This window comes from Gastrolobium bilobum, unplaced genomic scaffold, assembly GCF_033153095.1.
Source record: "Gastrolobium bilobum isolate Gb01-03AN ecotype WA unplaced genomic scaffold, APGP_CSIRO_Gbil_v1 utg1863, whole genome shotgun sequence".
NCBI classification, from domain to species: Eukaryota; Viridiplantae; Streptophyta; class Magnoliopsida; order Fabales; family Fabaceae; genus Gastrolobium; species Gastrolobium bilobum.
Genome location: NW_026898976.1, coordinates 142,079 through 155,569, shown reverse-complemented (window position 1 = coordinate 155,569; position 13,491 = coordinate 142,079). Strand labels below are relative to the sequence as shown.

At 33.9% G+C, this 13,491-nt stretch overlaps 2 protein-coding genes across 2 annotated transcripts; both read left to right on the top strand.

Moving 5' to 3' along the window:
- Nucleotides 1-2,258: 2,258 nt before the first annotated feature.
- LOC133285991 (probable nucleoredoxin 3) lies at nucleotides 2,259-5,336 on the top strand. The gene is made up of 4 exons (XM_061483320.1): nucleotides 2,259-2,382; nucleotides 3,395-3,551; nucleotides 3,822-4,301; nucleotides 4,374-5,336. The coding sequence occupies exons 2-4, from the start codon at nucleotides 3,450-3,452 to the stop codon at nucleotides 5,013-5,015; spliced, it is 1,224 nt and encodes a 407-aa protein (XP_061339304.1). The 5' UTR covers nucleotides 2,259-2,382; nucleotides 3,395-3,449; the 3' UTR covers nucleotides 5,016-5,336.
- Nucleotides 5,337-6,754: 1,418 nt separating this feature from the next.
- LOC133286013 (U-box domain-containing protein 52) lies at nucleotides 6,755-11,787 on the top strand. Its single transcript, XM_061483346.1, has 10 exons — nucleotides 6,755-7,136; nucleotides 7,442-7,551; nucleotides 7,654-7,775; nucleotides 8,397-8,605; nucleotides 8,708-8,771; nucleotides 8,889-9,156; nucleotides 9,685-9,786; nucleotides 9,856-10,284; nucleotides 10,882-11,628; nucleotides 11,722-11,787. The coding sequence occupies exons 1-10, from the start codon at nucleotides 6,935-6,937 to the stop codon at nucleotides 11,785-11,787; spliced, it is 2,319 nt and encodes a 772-aa protein (XP_061339330.1). The 5' UTR covers nucleotides 6,755-6,934.
- Nucleotides 11,788-13,491: the final 1,704 nt, after the last annotated feature.

The window sequence follows — 13,491 nt, the reverse complement described above, 5'->3', positions numbered from 1 at the left end:
ATCACACTTAAATTATATTATAAAGAATATTTATAATTTTCAAATACAATAAGACAAAACTAAAAAAAAAAAAAAATCAAGTTATAGTAAATTAAGTCACCGATCGTTCTGGTCCAAACTCGTTAAATACGCAAGTTAAAATATTTCAATTTTTGGTGAGTCACATTTTAAATAATTCAATCATTTTGGTTTTGACATGCGAAAGGATATATCATATATGTGGATGTGATGTGCAGCTTGTAAAGAAAAATGAAAGTTATTAAATGATAAATTGTGTCATCATTAAAATAATATATTAATCATTTTTTATTGAGGTTTTGTTTTTTCTTTCACTGAAAAATTTGGTAATAATAATATAAGTGGCTGGTAAGTATAAATCCGCCAATCCCCTTCCATTCCGTTGGGTTGGACTGGTGCAAACAGTTTTAACAAACTTGATCATTTGTGACATGAAAAGAAAAATCCTTGATAATAGAATAATAAAATAGTTATTCGGAATATGCTTTTTAAGCAGATAAATTTATCTGCCATAGAGACATAAAAGAAGTGACCTCCATTATTATTTTTTCTCTCATTCCTCTATGCTTCCTTTTTCTATTCTTTTGTTTCTATGGCAGAGACAAATTTATTAATTTCAAAAGCAGAAATCATATTCTCATTATTTAAGCACAGTATTTTTACACGATATAATTAGTTATTTATTTAAAAGAGACATGCACGTATCTGCAGACTGCAGCGGCACCTGATAGCCTCCAATGCAGTCATCATCAGCATATCCGTTTTACAAATAGAGTATATGCGCAAGCTATTGAGTGTTTAGTTTTCAAGAAAAAACCAATAATAAAATAAAACTAGAAAGAAATAAAAGGAAGGGAAGTCTCAGCGTCTTACAACTAGAATATCCGTATATTTAAGATTGAAATGTCTTGAGGGGTATTTTGTCAAAATTAACATTAAAATAAGGAAAAAAAAACTTCTAATATTATAGAAGTCTCTTCTGATATGTTATAGATAATTTATTTTGGGTGTTAATATTTTTTTTCCTGGGAGTTGGGACCCACCACTTTTTTTCTATGTTGGAAGCTTATAACTTCTCCTGTTACAAGAGAAATTATGAGCCCTTTAAGATTGTAATAATTCTGATGAATGTGTTATGTAGCTTTTTAAAGAAAACTTGACCTCTTGCATAAAATGCTTTTTCAAATAATTCATCTTATGATTTCTTATTCTGAGAGTTTAAATAGATAAAGTACAATTTGAAAACAATAAATATCCATTATAATAACTAAACATATTGAAGTAAAACAAACTATCCACTGTTAGTACTTACCTAATAACTATCTAGAATCTATTCACTAACTTGAAATAAACCAACAATTTAAAAAATAACAAAATAACAAAATTATAATATTCTCTCCCCCTAAAATTACTCTTGTCCTCAAGAGTAAGATCAACTTATTGAATCATCTTCAATATCTATGTTAGCCTCTCCATTGTTGTTGATTGAAAAAGATCCTTTAGCCAATGACCCTTTCTTTCCTCTTCTCAAAGAATTTTAGAAATGAAGCTCTCATTGGATATTTCATATTTAAACCAAAAAGTTGGGGTCTAATTGAGGGATCTTGTTTGATTGAGATACTTTGACCATGTTCAAATTCTTAATAACAATGGTAGTATTTAGGGGGTGGTAAGAAAAAGAGATAAATGTTTGGGTATAGAAATCTAATAAATGAAATATAAACAATGACAATGGATATGAGGTTGTACTTTGGTGGTTGATACTAGAGCATCTAGTCGATTGGAGAGTTTGATAAACATCTCCTTCGATTGGATGGACAGTGCTCGAACTATATCTTCTAGTTTTTTCAAACGTTTGTCTACGACTGTTGTTTAGGTCTGATACTATACTGTTACATATATAGAATGATAATAGCTTTATTGAAAAAGTTTGACCTCTTGCATAAAATATTTTTCCAAATAATTCATCTCATAATTTTTTATTCCATATGATGAGAGTTTAAATAAATAAAGTAAAACTTGAAAATAATAACTACCATGACTAAAAATATTGAAGTAAAACAAACTACCCACTAGTATACTTACCTAATAACAGCCTAAAATCTATCTACTAATTTAAAATAAACCAACAATTTAGAAAATAAAAAATAATAATAAAATAGGCGCATGCAAAATTAAAATAAATAAAAACTACAATATACTTTAAATTAAATTAAATGCTCTTCATCTTCCCACCGTTCTCCATCATCTCCTTTCGTCTTGGAGACTCAACTTTCTTAACTCTCTCTCTCTCTCTCTCTCTCTCTCTCTCTCTCTCTCTCTCTGCAGGTGTTCTTCTTCTTCTACTACCACTGCAACTGTAAGGTAAATTACTTGAAAACTCTTGCTTATTTGCAGCACAACATGCACACACCACTTGTGTTTACTTTGGATTGCTTTTGCAGCAGTTTGATTGTTATTATTATTATTTTCGTAAAGTGATGCTTCGTTCTATGATGTTTTTGCTGTTAATGAATTCATGGCTCTTGACTGGGTTTGACGAAACTCAATGAAAAAATCAAGTTGTTCTTTAACGAATAATAGATAAGGGTTTTTATTTTTATTTTTTATCTTCCTCTTCTTTTTGCGCCAAAAATGAAGAAGCTAAATTAATATAGTACGTTCCATTTGAATTCAAAAATTGCCAACTTATTGAGTTGAGTAATGCTACTCACACACGCTTCCACACACACCGCTTCATATCTGCTCAGTTTTCAACATCTAATTATAGTTGGTCTTGCCTAAACTTTTATACACAAACTTTGATTCTGTCACCTTCGGAGATGTGACTCTTCCTATGTATCAAGCATCTTCCTATTGAGTTATAATAAAATCATTGATCATCAAAACCACTGCATGAATAGAAGAACCCAATTGGAGTGATGTGGTTTAGAGAATGCGATGCTGTTCCATTAGAAATGCGTCCACGCAACCCTTTGGCTGGTTTTAAAGACTGAAGCATCCTTCAGGGGAATATTCCCCATATTCGTTCTCATACATGTTCATCAGTTTCTTGTATTCTCTGTTTAATTGAAGTCTTCTTACCCATTTCCCACTTCAGAAATTGCTGTCAGCCAAGTTTGGTTCATATAGCTAGAAGATTTCTCCATTCTGCTTCCTTCCAATCTTAATTGAAGGATTGCTTCAGACAATTTGTGGAATTTAAGAAAAAGTAAAAGATACCCTTGCACAGAATTTGAATTTCCCTTTGTCTTCATGTCTATCTGTCCTTGCAAAAGTATAAACAAGTGTGAAAAATTAAATTATTATTGATAAGGTAGTATAGTCCATTTTAGATATTGCTTCCAAAACTCATATTTTTCTCTTGATCATTTAGGTTTCAAGGAAGCTTATAAAAAAAGAGAGGAGAACATCTGTTTTCTGCAGTACCCATGGCAGGGCTAGATTTTGAAGCCATTTATGTTGACAGCCATGATATTCTGAATATGTTTGCAGCTGAAGGTGTTGAGTTCCTTTTATCTTGTGAAGGGAAGGTAAGCTTAGTTTCTGCAGAACCATCCTTCTGTATTATGTGTGTGTGTTGCTTAGACAATAGGCTTGTTAATATATTCAACTTGAGATCAACTGGCTGTTTCAGTAGTTTAACTTCTAAACTATCCTGAGAAGGTTCTCTCTCCTTCTTCTTTTCTCAATAAAAAAAAAGGTAAAATCCAACTTAAAAAAAGAGAAGAAAAAATCATTTGCGTAGTTTGTGATCTTGGTTATTGTATCTAATACTTTCCATCTTTGAATCATGAGATTAGGTACCCTTGTCAGAATGCAATGGGAAAATCATCTGCCTATTTTTCTCTGCAAACTGGTGCAGGCCTTGCAGTGCTTTCATCCCCCATCTGGTTGAACTTTATGAAACACTGAGGAAGAGGGGAATAAGTCTAGAGATCATCTTCATCTCCTTTGACCGTGATGAGGAGGGATTTAAAGAACACTTTAAGAATATGCCATGGCTAGCCGTCCCATTTGATGTAAATTTACATAGAAGACTGATTGACAGATACCAAGTTGATCGAATCCCATCATTCATTCCATTATATTCAGATGGCATAACGGTTGAAGAAGAGTTGACTGGGTGCATTGAGGATTATGGTACTGATTCATTTCCTTTCACAAGGAAGAGACATGAGGAATTGAAAGCCATTGATAAAAGGAAACGTGAAGAAGGAAATTTGGAAGAATTATTGGCACATGAAGGACGCGACTTTCTTATTTCAGAAGATGATAGAAAGGTAGCCTAATGCCCTTCTTGGAGTTGTTTATATGTAGTAGTTACACACATATGACATGTCTTATTGTTGCAGGTACCTGTATCTGAACTAGCTGGTAAAACTATAGGCCTATATTTTTGTGCCTTCTGGTCTCCTCCTTGCCGTGCCTTCACTGTCCAACTTACAGATGTATACAACAAGCTCAATGCTGCAAAAGGACACTGCTTTGAGATTGTTTTAATCTCAACAGATAGGGACCTTACAGAATTCAATGTCAACATAAGTACTATGCCGTGGCTTGCTATCCCATTTGAGGATAGAACAAGGCATGATCTTTGTAGAATATTTGATATAAAGGGGATTCCAGCTTTGGTTCTCATTGGACCAGATGGCAAAGTCATTAGTGAGAATGGGAAGTTTATGGTCTCCTCATATGGTGCAGAAGCTTTCCCATTTACTGAATCACGGGTAAGAGAACTAGAAGCAGCTCTGAGAAAGGAAGGAGAGGCTTTGCCTCAACAGGTTGAGGATGTCAAGCATGAACATGTACTGAAATTGGATATGGCCAAAGCTTATTTATGTGATTCCTGTAAAATGCAAGGGAAGTTCTGGGCATTCTCTTGTGATGTCTGTGACTATGACCTTCATCCAAGTTGTGTAGAAAAAAGGTCAACAAAGACCGAAGTTGGTAGAGAATTCAATCACCGGAAGTTTGCAACCAGATATATCAACTAGCTACTTTTGTAGTGATGGAATTATTCAAGTTGTGAAATTTAAGAAACTTATACACCAAGATCTTTCTTTCCTATCTGTCTGCTATTAAAACTTGCCATTTGAAATTAAGAGTGGGGTAAATCGGGTGAGTTTTGTAAGGGAAAGGTCTGAGTAGAATTACTCTATTTAAGAAAGTTTAGAATTACTCTATTTAAGAAAGTTTAGGCTTGCACTTTTTTAAAGCATGTATGGCTTATATTTAGAACATGTCTGTATAATAGTTTGATACGACTCTATACATACTCATAAGTAAATTTAATGGTGAAAAAAATAAATAAATTACTGGAGTTTCTGTAACCGAAAATGTGTGTAGGAAAATAACTTATTATTTTCATATATTTCTTAGATTATTGAACAGTTTAAATTTTGCATGTGTTTCATTTTGGATTTGCTACTTTGTTTTCCGAGTTATTATATGTTATTTCACCGCGTCTGATATTTAACATTCTTTGTTCAAACAAACGTTAGGAAGCGTGAAAAAAAAATACTTTTAAGCGCAAATCTCTTCATCGCAACCGGTAAATCAGACAATTTATAAGAAGTTATACATTAATTTTGTCTGATGAGAAGTTAAAGAAAAACGGAATGATGAATAAAGAAGGAGATAAAATAAAATGATATGAAAGCTAAAATACAATTTATTCCCTTGAATTTTAGTCATGTTTTAAATTATCACATTATACTTTGAATTGTTTTAATTAACCCCTTGTGCTATGTAATAGTAACAAATTAGCACATCTGTTAAACAAGATGAAAGGGGTAAATTATATTTTAGCCTAATAGAAATGAAGTTAGAACAATAACCCATCTACACCTCTTTTCAAAATATAGAACTTAATAGTAATGCAATAAAACAGAAAATTATATAGAGAGTAAACAAATATGACATGATTTTAAGAAGGGTTCATTTTTTCTACAATCAATATAGATAATTTATTTCTACACAGAAAATTATCTACATTGAACCCAAAACAACGTCATTTTGAGGTGAAAATCAAGGTATATTTGTAATTATAATTTATTTCAGAGTTATAATAGTCTTTTTCATTATAATTTTTAACCCAACACAACTTCGTTTTGGGAGGAAATGTAGATAACTTATCTCCTCCATTAACTGTAGATACATGAATGCATAAAATATTTAGTAGATGTTAAACTGAATCCAAGGATTTTTGTGAAAATAGTTGTGATGAGATTCGTATATCAGAAATTATTTTATTTTATTTACAAATTTAATCACCTTTTGTTTTTGAGTATCGGCAATAGAGGTATAATACTATACACTTGTGGGGTTACTTACACAATTTATAATAACAATTACTTAATAAATGAGTGCACGAATGAGCTATGGTTTCAAGAAGGACGAAGTCAGAGACATCCCGCAAAGTTTGGTTATTCTTTCATGGGGATAAACAAGAGATAGAATAGAACAATTTGTGTGGTCGTTACATTTGGGAAAAAAGCTCAAAATAGTTAAAAATAAAGCCAAAAATGGCTGCTAATTATTCAAGGAAGATTGGTTATTTACTATTCTTTTGTCGTTTGAAGTTTTGAACACCAAAAGAAACTGCAACAAACTAACAAAGTAAACAAATTAAACGCATACCTCAAAGTTCATTGCTGAGGAGATTCAAAAGAAACAAGTTATCCTATATTTTTTGTTTCATTAAAGCAACGTCAGGAATTTTTGGTTACCACATAACAAAAACAACATAAGGGAAACACGAAAGGCTAAAAGCAAGGAACTTTCAATGGTCTCTTTCAAAGGGGTAGGAGATAAAACGTTATGGTTTCTGGGTTCCTTTAGTTTGGTCATTTGTTTTCATTGAAAAAGTACAAGAGATTTCAAGAGTTTTTGTAACAAAACGACAAAGAGAGTAATGTGGTTGCCAAAGAATCATTCTGACAAGAAGGATGGTGTGAATGGAATAGTAGCAGTGGCAATAGATAAAGAAAAGGGGAGCCAATGTGCACTAAAATGGGCTGTTGACAATATCCTCACCAGAAATGCAACTGTAGTTCTCATCCATGTCAAGCTTCTCACACCTTCTCTTTCTTCATCACCTTCTCTTTTCAACCCAAGTGAGTATACCTCATATATACTCTCTTATGAAACTGGCATTAATAATATCATCATTCTTTTGTTCCATATACCTTGTTAATGTTGAGAGAGAGCCTTGGAGCAGCGATAAAGTTACTTCTTTGTGAGAAAAAGGTCATGAGTTTGAATCTGTAAAATAGTCGATTTGCAAACATGCAAGGATAAGGTTGCGTATAATCAATCCTCACTATTGTACTATGTTAGTAGAAAGGCCAACGGACATAGTGTTTGAGTTGGTACTCCAAATGGCTACAAGATTGATTTCTTCTCACTTGGTTGATTGTAGGGGCAGGGTTATTTGGAAGTGGTGATCAGAGTTCACCTGTATGCAAAGAATCCGATGGCCAAAACAAAAACATTTTCCTCCCATATCGTGTCTTCTGTACACGGAAAGATGTAAGTGGAAATGAAATCAACAAACATTTTGGCAGTGATTTTCATTTAGAATTCCAGACATTATTATAGAATCTTATCCATCTCTTTGTGTTTTTTTCATAGATACAATGCGAGGACGTGCTACTAGAAGATGTAGATGTAGCCAAAGCTTTAACTGAATATGCTGCTCAGGCAGGAATTGAGCACCTGGTTCTTGGCTGTTCAACAAGAACTGGTTTGCTCAAGTATGAATCTCCCTTCTACCTTCCATTCTGACAACACAAGCAATAGTCAATATATGTAAATTTAAGGTGTCCATAATAAAGAATAGAGTATAGTAACAAAAATTACGGGCCCATTTTAATCCTTTAGGAAAAAAAAATCGACTTGTCGTCCTTGTGAAATTCAAAATAGACCCAGTTAGACAAAATCGTGGTCCCTCTGAAATTCAAAAAAGACCCATGTTAGTCCCTCAAAAGGATTAACATGGGTCTATTTTAAATTTCAAAAAAATCACGAATCAACTTTTTTTTTTCTAAGAGATTAAATTGAATTACGTGATATTTGTTGAAGACCAAAAAAGTACTATGAATATGTATTACTAAGCATAAATAAATGCCTAAATTTCTAGTTTGAATATAGGGTAATACTTCTCTCATTTAACGTGAGAGAAGTTTTTTTTCCTACACTAACAAGAAATGTGGAGCCCACAAGTTAAAGTTAAAGAAAAATAAAAAAGAAAAAAAATTGCAAGCACGTCTTTTTATATCTCACTAACTTGAGATAATTATCTCAAAACTATTTCCGTTGAATATATCAGTATGTATGTATTCCATTTCCTGAGGAAACTATTTTTTTATCAGAAGATTCAAGGTATCAGATATTCCAGGAATAGTATCAAAAGGGGCACCAGATTTCTGCACAGTCTATGTGGTTTCTAAAGGAAAGATTCAATCAATGAGATCTGCTTCTCGTCCTGCTCCAGCCATTAGCCCTCTAAGCAACCAGGTCAGTCAAGCTAGTATCAAGTCAGACCAATCAGACTCAACTGAGCCATTGACTAATAGTGTGAAAGGTTAGATCCATCTCTTCAAGAACCACACACACACACACACATATATATATATATATACCTATTGTCAGTGTGCTGCTCACTAAGAAATGTGGTTTCTTTCAGAACCTGCAAGGAGATCCATTGAGACACCACCACGTAAATCACTGGATGGAACAGAATCATTCAGGTCAGTGATATTATGTACTACTTGGCAAATGTCTTATTCTTGATGTACCAACTAGTTCTTTGCATGGTTAAATAGCATTTGCTTTATCATATGAAAACTAAATGCTATGGGAAACAGGTCACCATTCACTAGGAAAGGTTACATTGGAAGGCCTTATGGTGAAACTTTAAAGACAGATACTGACATATCCTTTGTAAGCTCTGGAAGGTCAAGTACAGACCGCATGTCCAACCCTCGGTTTTCATATAGCTCAGACACAGATGCAAGCTACAGCTTTGAGTCAATGCATTATGGAAGGAAGTCTGCGGAAATCAGCACTCCTCCAGAATTCACATCTCTTTCATTTGAAAGTGATAGGAATTCATCTTGTACATCACAAGCCGTGGTAAGAAAAACGGGCAATGTAATGTAAATTTGCCTGCATTTCCTGTGCTTCTATTAGTAGATCCTGCACTGATAAGGACTCCAAAAGAATTTTGTAATTTAGGTAAATTTTGTCAAAAAAAGGAAGATTTTCAAGAAGGTGCATAGGTTACATATCCTGAAATCTTAATGCAATATGATAATATCTTGTAATTTTCTGTTCACTTGCTTCAGACATTGCTAATAAGGCCTCCATGAGGGATAAATTTTTAGTACTTTTATAGTACAAACTACACTCGCTTAACTTATAACACTTGGACTTAAGTGGCACTACATATGAAGAAGTTGTAAAAAAATAGGTATAGATCATGCAATTAGGTGAATCCATGTGTTAAAATTGGAGTGTAGTATGTACAAAAAGGAATTGACCATGCAATGAAAGGATAAATAATCAGTGATCAAATACTGAAATATTTCAGTTTGAACATGTGTTGCTCTTTTAATTTATGATTGCTATTACCATGTGGATAATGCTGTGCTGCAATTATAGGATGACATGGAGGCTGAAATGAGGAGATTGAAGTTGGAGCTCAAGCAAACAATGGAAATGTATAATACAGCCTGTAAAGAAGCACTCACAGCACAGCAGAAGGTATGAATTAACATCTGGTTTATCTCTAATAAAGCTCAATAGTATCTAAGAAATGTTTTTACAAGCCAGGCAGTGGAACTTCAGCGATGGAAATTAGAGGAAGAGAGGAGATTGGAAGAGGCAAGGCTCGCTGAGGAAGCTGCATTGGCCGTTGCAGAAATGGAGAAAGCCAAATCTAGAGCAGCCATTGAGGCTGCTGAAGCACAAAAGAGGATTGCAGAACTGGAAGCACAGAAGAGACTTAATGCAGAAATGAAAGCACACAGAGAATCAGAAGAGAAAAAAAAAGTACTTGATGCTTTGGTAAATGTAGATGTCAGGTATAGAAGGTATTCAATCGAGGAGATTGAAGCTGCAACAAATTTTTTTTCAGAATCCTTGAAGATTGGAGAAGGAGGGTATGGTCCAGTTTTTAAGTGCCTTCTGGACCATACACCTGTTGCAGTAAAGGTTCTACGTCCTGATGCAGCACAAGGAAGGTCACAATTCCAACGAGAGGTAAGCCAAAAAAACAAAACTCTTACATGCAATAATATTAAGATTATCAGAAAACTATTTCTGTTTTTATTACAGAAACACTTTTCTGCCACACACAGTGTACTCCCCGAAGTACATAGGCAAATGATTTTTATTTTATTTTTTTGCTTGCATTGGTGGATCCCACTTTTTTTTTAAAAAAAAGAATGTCTCCGTGGAATAAATCTTTGGTACTACTGCTGTACCTAAATTCAGTACATCCCATCAATGAGAACATTACATATCAGAGGAGAGAGAAAAAATTTGACAGAAAAAAAAGAATTTTAACTAACATGTTATAATTTTATTGGTAGGATCTACTGAATCTTTGGTACAGCAGCAGTAGTACCAAAGATTTATTCGTCTCCGTGGCAGTGGCAGGCATTACTTCTCTGCCACAACTACAGAAAAGTAATGCCGTAAGATATATCATAACATAGTTTAGAGTATCTAGATAATATCATAAGATTAATTTCCATATTTCCTTATAATCTTAGTATTATATGATATCCCTAATAGCAACACTAGATATTCAACAATAGAAAGGGCTAATAAGATATTTGCATTTATGTTACACAGGTTGAGGTACTAAGCTGCATAAGGCATCCAAACATGGTTCTGCTACTAGGAGCATGCCCAGAATATGGTTGCCTTGTATATGAGTACATGGCTAATGGAAGCTTGGATGATCGCCTATTTCGTAAAGGAAACACTCCCTCACTTCCTTGGCAGCTTAGGTTCAAAATTGCAGCTGAAATAGGCACTGGCCTGTTGTTCCTTCACCAGACAAAACCAGAACCACTGGTGCATAGGGACTTGAAACCAGCAAACATCTTGCTTGATGGCAACTACGTTGCCAAGATCAGTGATGTAGGCTTGGCAAGGCTAGTTCCACCTTCTGTGGCTGACACTGTTACACAATATCGCATGACATCCACTGCAGGAACATTCTGCTATATAGATCCTGAGTATCAGCAAACGGGAATGCTTGGTGTGAAATCAGATATATACTCACTTGGGATCATTTTCTTGCAAATGTTGACAGCAAGAACACCAATGGGATTGGCTCATCATGTTGAAAGTGCCATTGAGAAGGGAGATCTTACTGAGATGCTTGATCCAACAGTGCCTGATTGGCCACAAGAGGAGGTCTTGAATCTTGCAAAGATGGCAGTTCAGTGTGCTGAATTAAGGAGGAAAGATAGACCTGATCTTGCCAAGGTTGTCTTACCAGAACTCAACAGGCTAAGAGAACTTGCTGAAAATAGTAATATATTGGGTAACTCTATAAATCTGTCCCATAGTAGACATGTTTCTATGCAGCTGGTAAGTTTCTGTGTTGTTTTTGTCTTTTTACTTCCTGTGTTGAGCTTATATTATACCATGTTAACTTTTCAATATTGCCTCAACTTTTTGCAGGATGGAAGCAATCCTACATTTTCTCACTCTGAGGAGATTAGAAGAAACACATCAGTCGGTGTCTGACAAGTTAAAACAAGATCCCCTTAACCAAAAAACCATGATTTAATTGTTCAATGGTTTGATCTAGAGGTTGATTAAGTGTAAATTACTTAGGTGATGTAATAGCATGCTTGATTCTCCCAGTTGTGTATTTTTTTTTTATTTTTTTTTTCCAATAGAGATTATATTAGGGATAAGGATGTGAAAATGACCTTTAGGGATATGCGATTTTGATTTTGTATGTACTATTTCTTATGTTGTACATACCTTTTGTATGCCTACATAATTAAAGGACTTTTTTTGTGTAATGAAATATACCATATTCTCTCATAATATTTAACATGTACTAGACCACTTGAATTACAGAAACTCTAATATAATCTCATGAATCAATTTTCTCTTAGACTCTTACCTAAAGACATATGAATAATTTTATATTATTTGTCATAACAAAATATATCAAAAGCGCAACCTTTTTAACGTAGAGTTTCACAACACAAAATCAGGGTCTCAAAATGTAGTTCGGCAACAAAGTAGTGCTAATAGGTTATCATAGTTTTAAACAAAAAGAGATAATTCATATATACATATACGTATATACGTAACCATATTTTTACGACATGCATAGTAATCAAGGGACATCGTGTCAGTTGTATAAGTCATCAATATAACTAACTTTAACTATTATTTCAAGAAAATATTAATAAGTCACATAACTGACGCGGTAGAGACTAAACCGAATATGTCCATTACATCATGCGTATCTAAGTATCCCTTGCATAAAGACCATACCATCCTTTTTTTCCGGTACTCGGCAGGTACAGCGTGAACATTGGATCTTTCGATGGACTGTGATTCCACGCAAGAACAATCCAACATACCCACAACTGTGTAATAATATTATGTGGTGAACGACCATTGCTAATGTATTTCATTGACACATAATACATTTTGTTCACCAATGTAAAATAATACATAAGAAATGTACTAGTTAACATTATAAGTCACTACATGGCGGACCGAACAAAAAAAAATTTATGTCCGCACATTTAGTGGCGGGAGTTCGGAGCAGCGTCTCCGAAATTTTTTTTTGTAAAAAAAGTTTAAATCAACGTTTCAACCCGCTCATAATCTAATTTCTTCCGTAACAAGCTGCAGACAATAGTTTGACCAATTATTTTCTCCCCTAAATCTTACCAATCCTCCAAAACAAATACGAGAATATACTCCCGCACATTCATACATCATCATTCTATATTATAGTGTGAATAAAAAAGTCAACACTACCTGTACAAAAGGCAAGCAAAATCACAGTAAAGGCCTTGTCCCTAGATATTAACTTATTTGAGAATGTTAGACCTGCAATCAATCATCTCTTTTTATAAAAATGAAAAAGGAAACAAATGATGAAGAGAGCATGAGAATGGGTATGTGACAGGGGAGGAAGAATAAGTTTTCTCTCTAATCAATTTGCGTTGCTACGTTATTTTAATCATCTTCGTATGTTGCTACGTTGCTAACTAATATAAGAATAAATATATTTTTTGGTCCCTAACAAAAAATTCGGTCCCCACTTTAGTCCATTATAAAAAAAATTAGTCACCTTGTCCTTATGAAATTCAAAGTGAACCCATTTTGATCTTTTTAAGGGACTAATGTAGGTCTTTTTTAAATTTGTGAAGGACCACGATTTTTTTAAGGGACTAAAAAGGGGGCCATGTTTTTTGT

Excerpts from the sequence above, each read along its gene's own strand:
- LOC133285991 (XM_061483320.1), top strand. The coding sequence starts at position 3,450 with ATGGCAGGGCTAGATTTTGAAGCCATTTATGTTGACAGCCATGATATT. Across the intron at positions 3,552-3,821 it reads TTTTATCTTGTGAAGGGAAG|GTACCCTTGTCAGAATGCAA; the intron begins GTAAGCTTAGTT and ends TCATGAGATTAG. Across the intron at positions 4,302-4,373 it reads TTTCAGAAGATGATAGAAAG|GTACCTGTATCTGAACTAGC; the intron begins GTAGCCTAATGC and ends TTATTGTTGCAG.
- LOC133286013 (XM_061483346.1), top strand. The coding sequence starts at position 6,935 with ATGTGGTTGCCAAAGAATCATTCTGACAAGAAGGATGGTGTGAATGGA. Across the intron at positions 7,776-8,396 it reads ACAAGAACTGGTTTGCTCAA|ATTCAAGGTATCAGATATTC; the intron begins GTATGAATCTCC and ends TTTTATCAGAAG. Across the intron at positions 9,157-9,684 it reads CTTGTACATCACAAGCCGTG|GATGACATGGAGGCTGAAAT; the intron begins GTAAGAAAAACG and ends CTGCAATTATAG.